General features: G+C 45.0%; 2 protein-coding genes across 5 annotated transcripts in view; one reads left to right on the top strand and one right to left on the bottom strand.

The window, feature by feature from the left end:
* Nucleotides 1-16163, bottom strand: part of Mast2 (microtubule associated serine/threonine kinase 2) — a 216644-nt gene that overhangs the window by 30196 nt on the left and 170285 nt on the right. For 3 of the 4 annotated variants that reach the window (XM_045150689.1, XM_045150691.1, XM_045150692.1), the window contains 3 exons: nucleotides 14561-14581; nucleotides 11944-12022; nucleotides 1683-1837 (listed from right to left, as the gene is read on the bottom strand). In XM_045150689.1, the coding sequence (XP_045006624.1) occupies nucleotides 1683-1837; nucleotides 11944-12022; nucleotides 14561-14581 (255 nt within the window). The remainder of the gene's footprint in view (nucleotides 1-1682; nucleotides 1838-11943; nucleotides 12023-14560; nucleotides 14582-16163) is intronic. The other variant, XM_045150690.1, reaches the window with a different exon arrangement.
* LOC101599251 (transketolase-like) lies at nucleotides 5226-7576 on the top strand. The gene is given in 3 exon segments (XM_045150694.1): nucleotides 5226-6181; nucleotides 6413-6929; nucleotides 7189-7576. Coding segments are annotated over 3 exon segments (1749 nt in total). The 5' UTR covers nucleotides 5226-5235; the 3' UTR covers nucleotides 7475-7576.

The following is a 16163-nucleotide window of genomic DNA, read 5'->3' as shown; positions in this document are numbered from 1 at the left end:
GTACATACCTTTAATGCCAGTACTCAGGAAGCAGAGGTAGGAGGATTGTCATAAGTTCGAGGCCACCTTGAAACTACATAGTGAATTCTAGGTCAGCCTAGTTAGAGTGAGATCCTACCTTGAAAGACATACAAACAAACAAAAATGAACTTAGTCTTTAAAACCATGCTTACTGGGCTGGAGTGATGGCTTAACGGTTAAGGTGCTTGCCTGAGAAGCCTAAGGACCCAGGTTCGATTCCTGGGTACCCACATAAGCCATATGTATAAAGTGGTGCATGCTTCTGGAGTTCATCTGCAGTGGCTAGAGGCCCTAGTGTGCTAATTTTCTCTATCACTCTGCTTGCCAACAGATATAAAAAGTTCAGAAACTAAAACCATGCTTATTGTCATCTCTATCCTCTCCCTTAACCTGGAATATTGACACAGATTTATTAGCTAATGTCAGAGAATCAATCAGGGGAATCTGGCTTGGTGATGTGACTAGCATGTATAAGGTCTTCAGTTGGATACTTAGCACCAAAACATCCCCACACAGAAAATCACAGATGGTTCTACTACTTATTTATTTAGTTATGGATTTTCGAGGTAGGGTCTCGCTCTAGCGTAGGTTGACCTAGAATTAATGATGTAGTCTCAGGGTAGTCTTGAACTCATGGTGATTCTTCTACCTCTGCCTCCCACGTGCTGGGATTAAAGGTATGCACCACCATGCTTGAACAGAAAATTAAAGATGAATCAGCTGTTAAGGTTAGTTTGATCTGACAAAGGTGGACTCAGGTTGTAGTGGTTTGATTCAGGAATCCCCATAAACTTAGGTGTTCTGAATGCTAGGTTCCCAGCTGATGGAGATTTGGGAATTAACACCTGATGGAGGCAGTGTATTGTTGGGGGTGGGCTTATGGGAATTATAGCCAGTTTTCCCATGCCAGTGTTTGGCACACTCTTCTGTTGCTATTGTCCACCTTATGTTGGCCAGGGAGTGACGTCTACTCTCTGCTCATGCCATAGTTTTCCCCTGCCATCGTGGAGCTTCCCCTTGAGCCTGTAAGCCAAAGTAAACCTCTTTTCCCCACAGGCTGCCCTTTGTTGGGTGATTTCTGCCAGCAATGAATGCGAACCTTACTGCAACACAGGTGATTCCAGGAACTAAGATTCAAATGGGAATTTGATTCTGCATTTGAATTAGGCTTCTTTCCCAAGTTATCCAGACGTGTCATAGCATAAACTTTACCTAGCTCAAGCAGCCCAGACCCATGGTTCTGCAACCAAATAACCATCAAAACTGATGATACCATTATTCTCCTTCAGAAGTCTGAAGGGGAAAGGGAGATATTTGATAACATCAGAGAGCTGATGGGCTAAACTGAACCTGAAGCTAAAAGGCCTTGAGTGCAACTGGACCTGACTCATTCAAATTGGTTGTGCTTGACCAGGAAGTGGCAAACTGTGACCTGTAGATGAAATTAGGCCCATTATTTTTATAAATAAAACTTATAAATTACCTGTCTATGCTTTCATACTACAATAGTAAAGATAAGTAGTTGTGACAGAGATGTCTGACCTGTAAAGCCTAAAATATTACTATCTTGGCCTTTTGCAAAACACGTATGTGACTGACCCCAGGGCTTTGCCAACAAACAGACCCTCAAGTACCAGGGCAATGGGTGAGAGCACTCTCACCTGAGGCTGCGGGAGCGGGGCCGCATGGATGGGGACTGACGTCCCTCCTCATCTGGCGCACTCTCTGTGCTGAAATGCTTTGTCAGAAAGTGCAGCTCATCAGCTGTTGGCTGGAAAGGCAACTGATGTAGCTTTTCCTGTGAAGAACATGACGACTAGAAGGGAAAACATAAAAAGCAGCATTAAAGATACATGCAAGGGAACTCAAAAAGTGCAGAAAGTCTATATCTGCTTGGGGATTTCTCAGCCAGTGTAAACATAAAGCAGATTCTCTTTCCAGGCTCCCTCCGTCAGGGTATGACCCTGCAACCTCTGCAGAGTCCTCAGCATCAAGAAAGTCAGGAGAACTGAGAGCTGGACCTAGACCTGCATGAAGTATGAAGATTCCTTAACACCTAGGAGCTGCTTGAGGTGGTGAAAAGCAAATTCTTCCTTTTGCTAGTCAGAATGGTAATTAGCTATGCTTCTTGGTTCAATAACTGTTCCAAGTATGCCCAAATGCAAATGACATCCCTTTGTTTTCCCAGTCCTAAGCCTTGACAATGTTTTCTTTTGGTTGTTGGTTGTTTGTTATCTGAAGGAAAAATAGTTTTGCTCAGTTAAGAAGACTGTGTCCAGATGCTAGGTTCATCATGAGCAAGCAAGTTCAACAGGAAAGAAAATTACTTTTAGATCTAAAGATTAGATTCAACCTGGAAAAAAAAAACAAACCTCAAATTCTCAACACAGTAAATACCTGTGAAATTCTAACAAGAGTCCACCAATCATAGTAAACCATTTGGAGAAGCAACCTGGTGTCATGATGTGAATCCCACAGATGCAGTCACTCTGTGGTAACCCAAGAAGCTTCCAAGATTGGGAAGTCTCCCTTTACCCGATGAGACTGTTCAGAAAGCAGACAAGTCTAACACAGCTGGCCCAACTTCCACATATGTGTGTGTGTGTGTGTGTGTGTGCACACGCGTGTGTGTACACATAAATATAATCATATGCACAATCAAATATGTGATTCTTCCTTGGGGTACACAAAATATTACTTGACTGAGGAAAGATTGTAGAAAAAAAGAGGTGCTTACTAGGGAAAGACCTTATGCTTAACTGTAAAAATCAATGAGATCTTTTGATCAACAGTAATAACTAGGACAATCAACAAAGTAACAGTACTTTTTCTTGTGATTCATGTCTATAGACAAATTGAGGAATGATGGAAGAGGGGCTGGAGAGATGGCTCAGTGGTAAAGGTGCTTGCATGCAAAGCATGATGGCCTAGGTTCTATTCCCCAACACCCACATGAAGCCAGATATTTGCACAAAGTGGCACATGTATCTAGAGTTTGCAGGAACAGGAGGCCCTGGTGTGCCCATTATTTCTCTCTTTGCTTGTGAACATACATACATACATACATACATACACACACACACACACACACACACACACACACACACACATATATGTATGTATTAGTGAAGTAACCCAGGCCCAAAAAACCAAACATCACATGTCTGCTCTCATATGTGGATCCTAGCTACCAATGAATGGACTTCTATGTGAGTAGGAAGGAAACTCAGTAGCAGAGACCAGTAAGACATAAAGGGAATAGAAAGGAAGGGGGGGGGTTACTTAGTAGGATGGTATCGTATATATGTAAGTAAAAGAATAAATTAATGGGGGTGAAAAGGCCCAAGTGAGGTCAGAAGAAGAGATTGAGTAAAGGAAAGGTGGAGGGAAGGCTAATCAAAATCTAAAAGGATATAAATAAATCATATGGAAACCTACTTTTTTGGATAATGGTACACACTGGAGCCATAGATCATTGCTAGAAAATTTTCAGTGCCAGAGATGGGATACCTTCCAGTGAGTTGTTGGCCAGGGAGGTCCCTGATGCCCCCAAAACGCTATAGGGCATTGCTGAGGCCCTAGGTTTCCTACCAGGGATAGTAAGACCCTATTGCTGAAGACTGCACATACTTGGGCTGCAAGACCACTGAAAAATCCTGCTAGAACTGAGCTGATAACCTCCTCCATGTAGACCAGCTGACAGAAAGCTGGAAGAAGCCATTCTGCATGCAGTTCAAAGGGAGAGAGAGAAATCACCAGTGAAGATAACTCAACAGTGTACACTGCAAGCCTTACATTTGGCTAGCCAGACCAAAAAGCCAACGGGGGCAATAGTGGCACATCTGTCTGTCATGGTGGAAATGAACTGCCCTCTAATTGGACTGGAGGCCCGCTCCATGGGAGGGAATACATGCCTGATACTGAAAACCTAAAACAGGGGTATTCATGAGCCCTTGGGGTGTAACGTCTGCTGCTAACTGGCTAAATGTATATATTATACTTATCAAACTGCCCACTAAGCACTTCTCTTAATGTTCATACCCATATATTAATGCTACTCTCACTTTTAGCATAGAATCTTTTCTTTTCAGATGGCAGTGTCCTTGGGATGACTCAGAGGGCATCACAATGCTGGAAAGAAGTGACAGGGGTGCTCAGCACTGCAATATCTCTATCTCACCTTCCAAGGCTCAGGGTCCATTATGGAAGAGGTGGTGGAAAGAAATGTAAAAGCCAAAGGAAGGGTAGGACTCCTTACAATGTGCTCTCCCAGACACAAAATGGCCTGGATATCCATGACCTCACAGAGCCTGTCACTACCTACACAAGACCATCATAATAGGAGGAAAAGATGATGACATCAAAATAAAAGAGAGACTGACTGAGATGGGGAGGGGATATGATGGAGAATGGAGTTTCAAAGGGGAAAGTGGGGTGAGGAGGGCATTACCATGGGATCTTGTTTATAATCATGGAAGCTGTTAATTAAAAAAAAATTTGAAAAGGAAAAAAAAAAAAGGATGGTGGGGGCTGAAGAGATGCACAGTGATTTAATGACCAGGGTCCAATTCCCCAGTAGCCACATAAAGCCAGATGCACAAAGTGGCTACACATGCATCTGGAGTTTGTTTTGCAATGGTTAGAGGCCCTGGTGCGCCCATACTCTCTTTGTGTCTGTATCTCTCTGCTTGCAAACAAGTAAAAAAATTGAGGGACGGCCCGGGCGTCTTAATGCGCGCGCCGCGCCCGCTCCCAAGCGGCGCTCTCTCCGGTCCTCGTCCTGCCGACTCCTCACGGTCCGCGCCAACTCCTCACGGTATCAGCTCCATCCAGGCCACCCCGGCGGTGGGCTGGGGGGTGGGATGCACTCACCCTTGAGCCCTTTAAGACGCCCTGTTGTCTGGAGGTTTGGAACTGCAGGCCCTTTGCTTCCCACCCCACTCATGCACACTTTGGACCTGTTATCTCTCCTGGGGTTTTATCAGCACTTTTATCCCCTGCTCAGGTATAGTGTCTTTTCCCCATGACCAGAAATTCCTAGAAATGTTCAGCCCTATTTAGGACCTTGGCTGGTACTTTCTGGAAAGTATGACAGTCCCTAGCATCTATTGGCTTGCTCAGATCTCAGACCACTAGCAGTGGTCTCATTGAGACCGTACCATGCAGTCAGGGAGCAAGAGTACATGGGTCTGATATGCCAGTGCTGCTGAGATCATGGCTGTCCTCTTTTTCCACACCATGCGCTACAAGGCCCTGGACCCCTGAAACCCTCACAATGATCGCTTTGTGCTCTCCAAGGGCCATGCAGCTCCCGTCCTGTATGCAGTCTGGGCTGAGGCTGGCTTCCTTCCTGAGGCGGAGCTCCTGAATCTGAGGAAGATCAACTCTGACTTGGACAAGCACCTTGTCCCTAAACAAGCCTTCACTGATGTGGCCACTGGCTCCTTGGGCCAAGGCCTTGGAGCTGCTTGTGGGATGGCCTACACAGGCAAATACTTCAACAAAGCCAGCTACCGGGTCTATTGCATGCTGGGCGATGGGGAGCTGTCAGAAGGCTCTGTGTGGGAGGCCATGGCCTTTGCTGCAATTTGCAAGCTGGACAACCTCGTTGCCATTCTTGATATCAACTGCCTGGGCCAGAGTGACCCGGCCCCACTGCAGCACCAAGTGGACATCTACCAGAAGCGCTGTGAGGCTTTTGGCTGGCACACCGTCATTGTGGATAGACACAGTGTGAAAGAGCTGTGTAAGGCCTTTGGCCAAGCCAAGCACCAGCCAACAGCTATCATTGCCAAGACCTTCAAGGGCCGTGGGATCACAGGTGTGGAAGACAAGGAGTCATGGCATGGGAAGCCTCTTCCCAAAAACATGGCTGATCAGATCATCCAAGAAATCTACAGCCAGGTTCAGAGCAAAAAGAAGATACTTGCTGCTCCACCACAGGAGGACGCCCCCTCAGTGGACATTGACAACATCTGTATGCCCACCCCACCCCGCTAAACTGGGGACAAGATTGCCACTCGCAAGGCCTATGGGCTAGCCCTAGCCAAACTAGGCCATGCCAGCGACCGCATCATTGCCTCAGATGGGGACACCAAGAACTCCACCTTCTCAGAGCTCTTCAAAAAGGAGCACCCAGGGCTGGAGAGATGGCTTAGCGGTTAGGCGCTTGCCTGTGAAGCCTAAGGACCCCGGTTCGAGGCTCGGTTCCCCAGGTCCCACGTTAGCCAGATGCACAAGGGGGCGCACGCGTCTGGAGTTCGTTTGCAGAGGCTGGAAGCCCTGGCGCGCCCATGCTCTCTCTCTCTCCTATCTGTCTTTCTCTCTGTGTCTGTCGCTCTCAAATAAATAAATAAATAAATAAATAAATAAATAAAAAAGGAGCACCCAGACCCCTTTATTGAGTGCTACATTGCCGAGCAGAACATGATGAGCATTGCTGTAGGCTGTGCCACATGCAACAGGACAGTGCCCTTCTGCAGCACTTTCGCAGCCTTCTTCACACGGGCCTTTGACCAGATACACATGGCGGCCATCTCCGAGAGCAACATTAACCTCTGTGGCTCCCACTGTGGTGTGTCCATTGGAGAAGATGGACCCTCTCAGATGGCCCTGGAAGATCTGGCCATGTTTCAGTCAATCCCCACGTCAACTGTCTTTTACCCAAGTGATGGAATTGCTACAGAGAAGGCAGTGGAATTAGCAGCCAATACAAAGGGCACCTGCTTTATCCAGACCAGCCGCCCAGAAAACGCCATCATCTACAACAATAATGAGGATTTCCAAGTTGGACAAGGCAAGGTGGTTCTGAAGAGCAAAGATGACCAGGTGACAGTGACTGGAGCTGGTGTAACCTTGCATGAGGCCTTGGCTGCTGCTGAGATGCTGAAGAAAGACAAGATCAGTATCCGTGTGCGGGACCTTTTTTTTTTTTTTTTTAATTAAAATTTTTTATTTATTTATTTGAGAGCTACAGACACAGAGAGAAAGACAGATACAGGGAGAGAGAGAATGGGCACGCCAGGGCTTCCAGCCTCTGCAAACGAACTCCAGACGTGTGCGCCCCCTTGTGCATCTGGCTAACATGGGACCTGGGGAACAGAGCCTTGAACCGGGGTCCTTAGGCTTCACAGGCAAGCGCTTAACCGCTAAGCCATCTCTCCAGCCCCGTGTGCTGGACCTTTTCACCATCAAGCCCCTGGACAGAAAGCTCATCCTTGAGAGTGCCCGTGCCACCAAGGGCAGGATCCTCACCGTGGAGGACCATTACTATGAAGGTGGCATAGGTGAGGCAGTGTCCACTGAAGTAGTGGGTGAGCCTGGAGTTACTGTTACCCGTCTGGCTGTTGGCCAAGTACCAAGAAGTGGGAAGCCAGCTGAGCTGCTGAAGATGTTTGGTATCGACAAGGATGCCATTGTGCAAGCCGTGAGGGGCCTTGTCACCAAGGGCTAGGAAGGGCACGGGGTGCTGAGTGGCGTATCTACACATTCCCAAGAGCTTCTGACAAAGGTGTTCAAAGATGTGCTAAATACATGTTTTGAGAAAAATGAAAAAAAAAAAAATTAAAATATTTTTTAAGGCCGGGTATGGTGGTGCATGCCTTTAATCCCAGCCCTCAGGTGGCAGAGGTAGGAGGATTGCCATGAATTCAAGGCCACCCTGAGACTACATAGTGAATTCCAGGTCAGCCTGAGCTAAGAGTGAGACTCTAACTCTCAAACAACAAGATAAACAAAAAAAAATTTTTTTTAAAGATGATGGAAGAAAAAAGGCTCATCAATCCATGGCTTGTGAATCCTAAAACATAACTTGGCCCATTATACAAAACGTTTGCAAATCCAAATACATATAAAGTTTGCAAATCCTATCTTCCTGGCTTTAATGTAAAGTTGCTCAAAGAGGGGGACTCATTTGAGGATCAGTTATGCATACTAGCAATCAGCACATCTGTTGTATTTTGCCCTCTCCAAAGTTTTAGAGATGGGCCCAATCACTCTTCTCTGCTGCTTCTTTTTTTTTTTAAGGTAGGATCTCACTCTAGGTCAGGCTGACTTGGAATTCACGATGCAATCTCAGGGTGGCTTTGAACTCAAAGTGATCTTCCTACCACTGCCTCCCAAGTATTAGGATTAAAGGCGTGCATCACCACACCTGGCTTCTTCTTTTATGAAAGAAAAAAGTAAAAGGAGAAAAGAGGATGTTTTACTAAGTCTTTGGGACACCAGAGGGTAATTTGCTTCTGGAAATAAAGATAGAGCTGGCATGGTGGCACACACCTTTAATCCCAGCACTAGGGAGGCAGAGGTAGGAAGATTGCTATGATTGCTATTTGAGGCCAGCCTGAGACTACGTAGTGAATTCTAGGTTAGCCTGGACTACAGTGAGACCCTACCTCAAGAAAATAACCAAAAAAAAAAAAAAAAAAAGAACGAAAATGGAGGGAACAGGGGAACCATGCTTAGGAGCCCCCATGCATAATCTCACTTGCAGAGTAACAGCTCATTGTTAACTTTCTCTGAATCCACTAGGAGGAACTGGATAGGTATTGCAGTTACCTTCTTACTGCTAGAACGAAGCACCTGACCAAAAGCAGCTGATGGGAAGAAAGGATTTATTATGGCTTACAATGTTAAGGCTAAGCTTCATGATGGCACAGAAAAGTATGGCATGGCACAGCAGGTGGAAAACAGAAAGAGAGTGAGCCAAGTTCTGGCAAGGGGGAGTTGGCTATAACACCTATAAGCCTGCCCCCAACAACACATTTCCTCCAGCAATGTTCCACCTCTCAAATAGCCCTCGGCTGGGGACCAAGCATTCAGAACACATGAGTTTATGAGGGACATTTGATTTAAACACCATCACACAGGATGCCAGTGAATACTTAGTGCAAAGGTTTCAGGAGTCTTTCCTTTCATAAGCACTCTCAGGCACTCTGGCCAGGCTCTAACTCCCAGAGGAAGCTATTTTCTATTATGGAAACTGAGGTTTCAAAGAGTTGTTTCTACCCCTCCTAGTAAAGTAAACCCAGGCTAAATCTGGGAGTCTAGAAGCAATACCTTCCTTTCCTTTCCTTCTCTTTTCCCTTCCCCTTCTCTTCCCTTCCCCTTACTTTCCTTTCTTTCTTTTTTGAGGTAGAGGTTCACTCTAGTCCAGGCTGACCTGAATCACTATGTAGTCTCAGGGTGGCCTTGAAGTCATGATGATCTTCCTACCTCTGCCTCCCAATTGGTGGGATTAAAGGCGTGTGCTACACACCACACCTTTTTTTAAAAATTATTATTGATTCCCAGACTCTTCCTTACCTGAGCTCGGAGGAGATAGTCCCTCCCTTGGAGCTAAAACCTATAGACAAAAAATGAGATAAAAAGCCCACTTTACAAAGATTTGGGAAGACCACTTCTCTCTCTGCTTGCAAATAAGTAACAATAAAAAAGGGAGTGAGGAGAGAAGAGGACTTGAGGGGGTGATATAGAACAGATTATTGGGGGTGGAAAGACCTAAGAGAGGCCAGGGGAAGAGACTGAGCAAAGAAGGGTGAAGGAGAGTTAATCAAAATCTAAGAAGGTATGAATAAGTCATATGGAAACCTATGTTCTTGTACAATGGCACAGCCAGAAAACCATAGATTGTTACTAGAAAATTTTCAGTGCCAGGGATGGGATACCTTCCAGTGAGTTGTTGGCCAGGGAGGTCTCTGATGCCCCCCAAACATTACAGTTCATTGCCAAGCTCTTGGTTCCCCACTGGGAATAGATAGCTGAAGACTCCACATGCTTGGGCTGCAAGGTCACTGAGAAATCAAGTTGGAACTGATTTGAAAACTTCCACCCTGTAGAACAGCTGACAGAAGAAATCTGGAAAAAGCTACACTGCATGCAGCTCCATGGAAGACAGAGAAGGCATCAGTGGACACTGCAAGCCACATATCATTTGGCCAGCCAGGCCAAATGAGGCAATGCACACAATAGTGGCATGTCTGCTACGGGGAAGCCAACCACTCTCTAATTGGACTGGAGGCCTGCTCCATGTGAAAATATACATGCCTGATACTGGAAACCTATGAGGGGGAAGTCATGAGTCCTAGGGATATAATGCCTGTTGGTGTCTGGATAAATACATTTATTATGCTCATCAAACTACCTGGTAAACACTCCTCTTATTGTTCATTCCCATATATTAATGCTACTCTCACTTTTGATTCTCTTTTCAGATGGATGACTCAAAATGAATCATTGTGCAGAGAGGAAGTGGCAGTGGAGTACTCAGCACTGAAATATCTCTATCATACCTTCCAAGGCTCAGGGTCCATTGTGCAAAAGGTGGTGGAAAGAAGAGCCAAAGGAAGGGTTAGAACTCCTCACAATATACTCTTCCAGACACAAAATGGCCTTGATATCCATAACCTCGCAGTGCCTGGCACTACCTACACCACCATCATAATAGGAGGAAAAGATGAGGACATCAAAATAAAAGAGAGACTGAGAGAGGGAGAGGATATGATGGAGAGTATAACTGCAAAGGGGAAAGGAGGGAGGGAATTATCATGGCTTATTATCTATAATTTTTTAAACTTTATTTATTTAATTTATGTATTTGGGAGAGAGAAAGAGGCAGAGAGAGGGAGAGAGAAAATGGGCAAGCCAGGGCCTCCAGCCACTGCAAAGGAACTCCAGACACATGCGGCCACCTTGTGCTTCTGGTTTATGTGGGTTATTGGGAATCAAACCAAGGTCCTTTGGCTTTGTAGGCAAATGCCTTAACTGCTAAGCATTTTTGCAGCCCCTTGTCTATAATTATATAGGTTGTCAATGTAAAATAATAATAAAGTCTTGATCTTTATCCCAGCAAAACTCCCACCACTCCCCATGTGAAGCAGACACCCCATACAGTGTGGACCAGACACCCAATTTCCTACATCTCCACAAGAATACTTTAGCCTGGCATGGTAGGGCCCTCAGGAGGCTGACGTAGGAGGACTGCTGTGAATTTGAGGCCAACCTGGGCTAGAGTGAGTTCCAGGTCAGCCTAGACTATAGTGAGATCCTATCCCTCATTCTCCCCAAAAGATGATTTTATACTCTTTTAAAATTATTATGATTTTTTTTTTAAATCCCAGTATTCGGAAGGCGGAGGTAGGAGAATTGCTGAGAGTTTGAGGCCACCCTGAGATTACACGGTGAATTCTGGGTCAGCCTGGGCTACAGCGAGGCCCTACCTCAAAAACAAACAAAACAAAATCTTTTCTATTATTAGGTGGTTCAGAGCTCCCTCCCCAGTTTATCTGTTCAGAACCCTGCAACCCCCTAGTTGGTGTTAGTAAAACTTTGAGCCCAGGCTGGAAAGATAGCATAGAGGCTAAGGAACTTGCCTGTAAAGCCAAAGGACTGAGGTTCAATTCCCCAGGACCTACATAAGTCAGATGCACAAGGTGGCATATTCCTCTGGAGTTTATTTGCAGTAGCTGGAGGCCCTGGCACACCCATATTCTCTCTCAAATAAATAAATAAAAATATGCTAAAAACAAAAACCTTGGGTGCCCAAAGAAACCATCTCATTGGTTTTCTAAGTTCCGGACCTAACATCAGGTATGTGGCTGCGAAGGGTCACTAAACCTTTCTTCCATTTACCCTTATGAAGAAACTTTCAAAAAAAAAAGCCAGGCATGGTGGTGCATGCCTTTAATCCCAGCACTTGGGAGGCAGAGGTAGGAAGACTGCCGTGAGTTCAAGGCCACCCTGAGACTACACAGTGAATTCCCAGGTCAGCCTGGACTAGAATGAGACCCTACCTTGGAAAAAAAAAACTTAATGATTCTGGAAGAAAAGCTGAGAACTATTTTGCAGCACTGGATGAAGAGTAGTTACCTGTAGGTAAGTACTTCCTCAGAGTAGAGGAGGTATGGCTACAGATTTACTACTTACGGAGACAGTGGAGCTAGGAGTGTTGGTTCCATAGCCCGAAGAAGGCAAAGAGGCCAAAGACCAGCGCCGTCCATCAGTCCTATGTAAGAAAAAGAAGATTAAGCAGTTCCTACAGGTCCCCTGCCTGAGCCTCATGACTTGCCTGCCTGTGTCCTTCAACATTTTTGGGCAATTAATTCTCTGGTATACATCTTGTCTCAAAACATGCTCTGCCCAGCATGTGCTCTCACACCTCTCCTACACAGGGCCTTCTGCGTGACTTCTACTTCAGAGATAACTACTACTGACTACTGAGTCCATGCTTTGAATAATAACATCTGTTATATAACACTGTTTTTAAAAATTTATTTACTTATTGGTTTTTCAAGGTGAGGTCTCGCTCTAATTCAGGTTGACCTGGAATTCACTATGTAGTCTAAGGGTAACCTCAAACTCATGATGATCCTCCTACCTTGGCCTCCCAAGTACTGGGACTAAAGGCGTGTGCTACCATCCCAGCCAATTCTCTCTCTCTCTTTTTTTTTTTTTTAAATTTTTTTTTTTAATTTATTTATTTGAGAGCGACAGACACAGAGAGAAAGACAGATAGAGGGAGAGAGAGAGAATGGGCGCGCCAGGGCTTCCAGCCACTGCAAACGAACTCCAGACGCATGCGCCCCCTTGTGCATCTGGCTAACGTGGGACCTGGGGAACCGAGCCTCGAACCGGGGTCCATAGGCTTCACAGACAAGCACTTAACCGCTAAGCCATCTCTCCAGCCCTCTTTTTTTTTTTTTTAATAAGGCCTTCTTGTGCACCCCAGGCAGGGCCTGACCCAATGATACTCCTCCCTCAGACTCTTGAGTGCTAGAATTAAAGGCATGTGCTACCATGCATAGCCTTCTGTTGACAGTTACATGCTAAGAGCTCTTTGAACTTTTTTGCTTTGTTTTGTTTGTTTTTCAAGGTAGGGTCTTGCTCTAGCCCAGGCTGACCTGGAATTCACCATGTAGTCTCAGATTGGCCTTGAACTCAAGGTGATCCTCCTACCTCTGCCTCCTGAGAGCTGGGATTAAAAGCGTACACCACCACACCTGGTTCTTCGAACTTCTGTAGGTCACTGTGTTGATATGAAATGGACCACTATCAGGATCTGAACTGAACATCAGTCGATGGCAAATATTTATAGGCTACCCAGAATCCATTAGGACCCACATAAATCAGGCTTTGAAAATGTTTGCCAAAAAGTGACAGTAACTTAGCCATGTGTGATGTCATATGCCTTTAATCCCAGCACTTGGGAGACAGAGGTAGGGTTACTGTGAGTTCTAGGCCAGCCTGAGACTACATAGTGAATTCCAGGTCAGCCTGGGCTAGAGTAAGACCCTACCTTGAAAAACCAAATGAACACAAAAGTGACAGTGACCTTATGAAAGAGAAGGGAAGTGACATAACTTTGGTTGTTTATGAGTTTCTGGGGGAGGCTTTCTGTTGTTCTCAAAAGGATGTCCCCAAAAGCTCTCAACACAAAGAACCACAATGTTCTCCTTTACTATAGTGGAGAAAGACTAAGCAGGGATCTGATCTGAAGCTTTTATAATATAGATATGCAATTCTTTGCTTAGTTTGTAGGATGTTGTATAAAACAGTCTTTCTTTTGGAGCTTGGTGGCATATCCTGCTTGTGTTGATAATGAGTCAAAAGAACTCTGCCACTACTCACAGGATCTTAAGACCTCAGCAGTGGAGGACCTTTGGAAATTCTGGTTACAGTTTACAGAGAAAATGCTAATATGCAGAGGTTTAGTTATTTGTTCAAAGCCTCACAGTTATGGCAGTGATTAGGTAAAAAAGAAAATAGTCAGAAGGAATCTTGGCAGGGATTCTTCTTTCAAAGCCCTCATCCCCATCAATATTAAGCAGCTTTTCTACTATGATTTGTAAAGGGTAGAGCTGGAGGTTCTACACCACATGCACAGGACTCAAACTTCATGCCACCTAGATAGCCAGCACATGAAAATTAGAACTCTGCTGGAACCTAGTCTCTGAGTTAAAAAAAAAAAAAAAAAAAGTCCAGGAAGGTGCCAGAGGGTGTTGTTTCAAGTGCTCTTTTTACTTTGTTGGGCCCTAGATGGTATACACAAGAAAACCACCCAATTCCAAGAAAACACTTCAGTAAAAATTAGAAAAGTGTCATTTAGGGATGGATTTCCCAAGCCCTTGTCAAATGTAGTTTTTCACAAGTGAATTTCAATCCTTTAAGTAAAAAATGAAACCAAGTTCATGGATCCCACTTCTGCATGCAGAAGAGGTACCAAGCCAGTACACAATGCTACTATAGACTCTTTACTTCTGTTTAGTCACCTCATTGGAGACTTGAGGAAAGTTGTGAGAATGAGGGCAAATTGTCCCTAAGTTCAGAAGCTTGGAACTTTTCAAATTATGCCTCCAAAGAGCTCTGAGTCTTGGTTCCAACAGCTAATGGGGGATACTATAGGGTTTCTTTGCTAGAAAGGCCCAATGTCCACACCAGTCAGAAAAGAACCACTACAACTAGTTTTCTCACAAAGCATAAAATCACAAGCCACACTGACCATGCAGAGCAGTGTCCCCACCCTCTCCATCACACCCACCATTACCTGTCTGCTCTGTGGCCATGGCTGTAGTGAAAAGATATAAATTATAAATGAGAACCAAAGGAACCAGAGAGAGTAATCTGACCCCCAGCATTTCATCTAGTTTGGCAAAAGCACACCTTTTTTTTTTTTCCCCAGAAATATGTGGCAGTCTAAATGAAATTATATGACACATGGGTCTATCCTTAGCATTACATCTGTCTTTTCTGTCAAATTCTACAATCAGGGCTCTGGACTATTTCATCAACCTGTCCAGTAAGAGACCAGCCTAGGGATCCATGTTCCATGTAGATGACTCAAATGTCATGCTTCCTGACAGATCAGATACAGTAAGAAGGCTGTGTCTGACACTGGTTCACTCTGGTTCACAGCCATTGCAGTACATTGAGCTCCACAGAGAGTGCAAGGCCAACGAGAGCCAGACAGGCACTGGACGACTCTGTGCCTCACCGAGGAAAAACAACTAAACATGGGCAAAGTAGACCCTAAGAAGCCGAAAGGCAAAGAAAAAAAAAAAAGTCATCAAATGCATTCTTTGAGCAAACTTGCCAGACAGACCACAAGAAGCACCCAAATGCTTCCATCAACTTCTCAGAGTTCTCCAAGAAGTGCTCAGAGAGGTGGAAGACAATGACAGCTAAAGAAAAAGGAAAATGTGAAGACCTGGCAAAGGTGGACAAGGCTCATTATGAGAGAAATGAAAACCTAGAGCCCTCCTAAAGGGGAAACAAAAAAGAAGTTCAAGACTAGGTGTGGTGGTACATGCCTTTAACACCAGAACTCAGGAGGCAGAACTAGTAGGATCGCTGTGAGTTCAAGGCCAGTTTGAGACTATACAGTGAGTGGGCTAGAGTGAGACTTTACTTCAATGAAAGAAAAAAAAGTCCCAGGATCCAAATGCACCAAGAGGCCTCCTTCAGAGTCTTCTTGTTCTGTTCTGAGTAGTACCCCAAAACAGGGAACGTCCTGTCCATTGGTAATGTTACAAAGACACTGGGAGAGATGAGGAAACACTGCTTCAGGGGACAAGCAGCCTTACAAAAAGAAAGCTGATGGAAAAACCTGAAAAGGATACTGCTGCCTACAGAGCTAAATGAACACCTGATGTAGCAACAAAAGAATTGTCAAGGCTGAGAAGAGCAAGAAAAGGAAGGAAGAGGAGGAAGGTAAAGAATAAGATGGTGGTGATTAAGGCTGGAGAGATGGCTTAGCAATTAAGCGCTTGCCTGTGAAGCCTAAGGACCCCAGTTCGAGGCTCGACTCTCCAAGACCCATGTTAGCCAGATGCACAAGTGAGCACATGCGTCTGGAATTTGTTTGCAGTGGCTAGAAGCCCTGATGCACCCATTCTCTCTATCTGCCTCTTTCTGTCTGTCGCTCTCAAATAAATAAATAACAATAAATAAATAAGTCTTTTTTTTTTTTTTTTGGTTTTTCGAGGTAGGGTCTCACTCTAGCCCAGGCTGACCTGGAATTCACTATGTAGTCTCAGGGTGGCCTCGAACTCACGGTGATTCACAGTGATCCTCTGCCTCTGCCTCCCAAGTGCTGGGATTAAAGGCGTGTGCCACCACAACCAGCTAAGTTTTCTTTAAAAAAAAAAAAG

The sequence above is a fragment of the Jaculus jaculus genome, chromosome 5, assembly GCF_020740685.1.
Source record: "Jaculus jaculus isolate mJacJac1 chromosome 5, mJacJac1.mat.Y.cur, whole genome shotgun sequence".
NCBI classification, from domain to species: Eukaryota; Metazoa; Chordata; class Mammalia; order Rodentia; family Dipodidae; genus Jaculus; species Jaculus jaculus.
The sequence above is the reverse complement of the archived record's forward strand: the minus strand, read 5'-3'. Positions and strand labels throughout refer to the sequence as shown.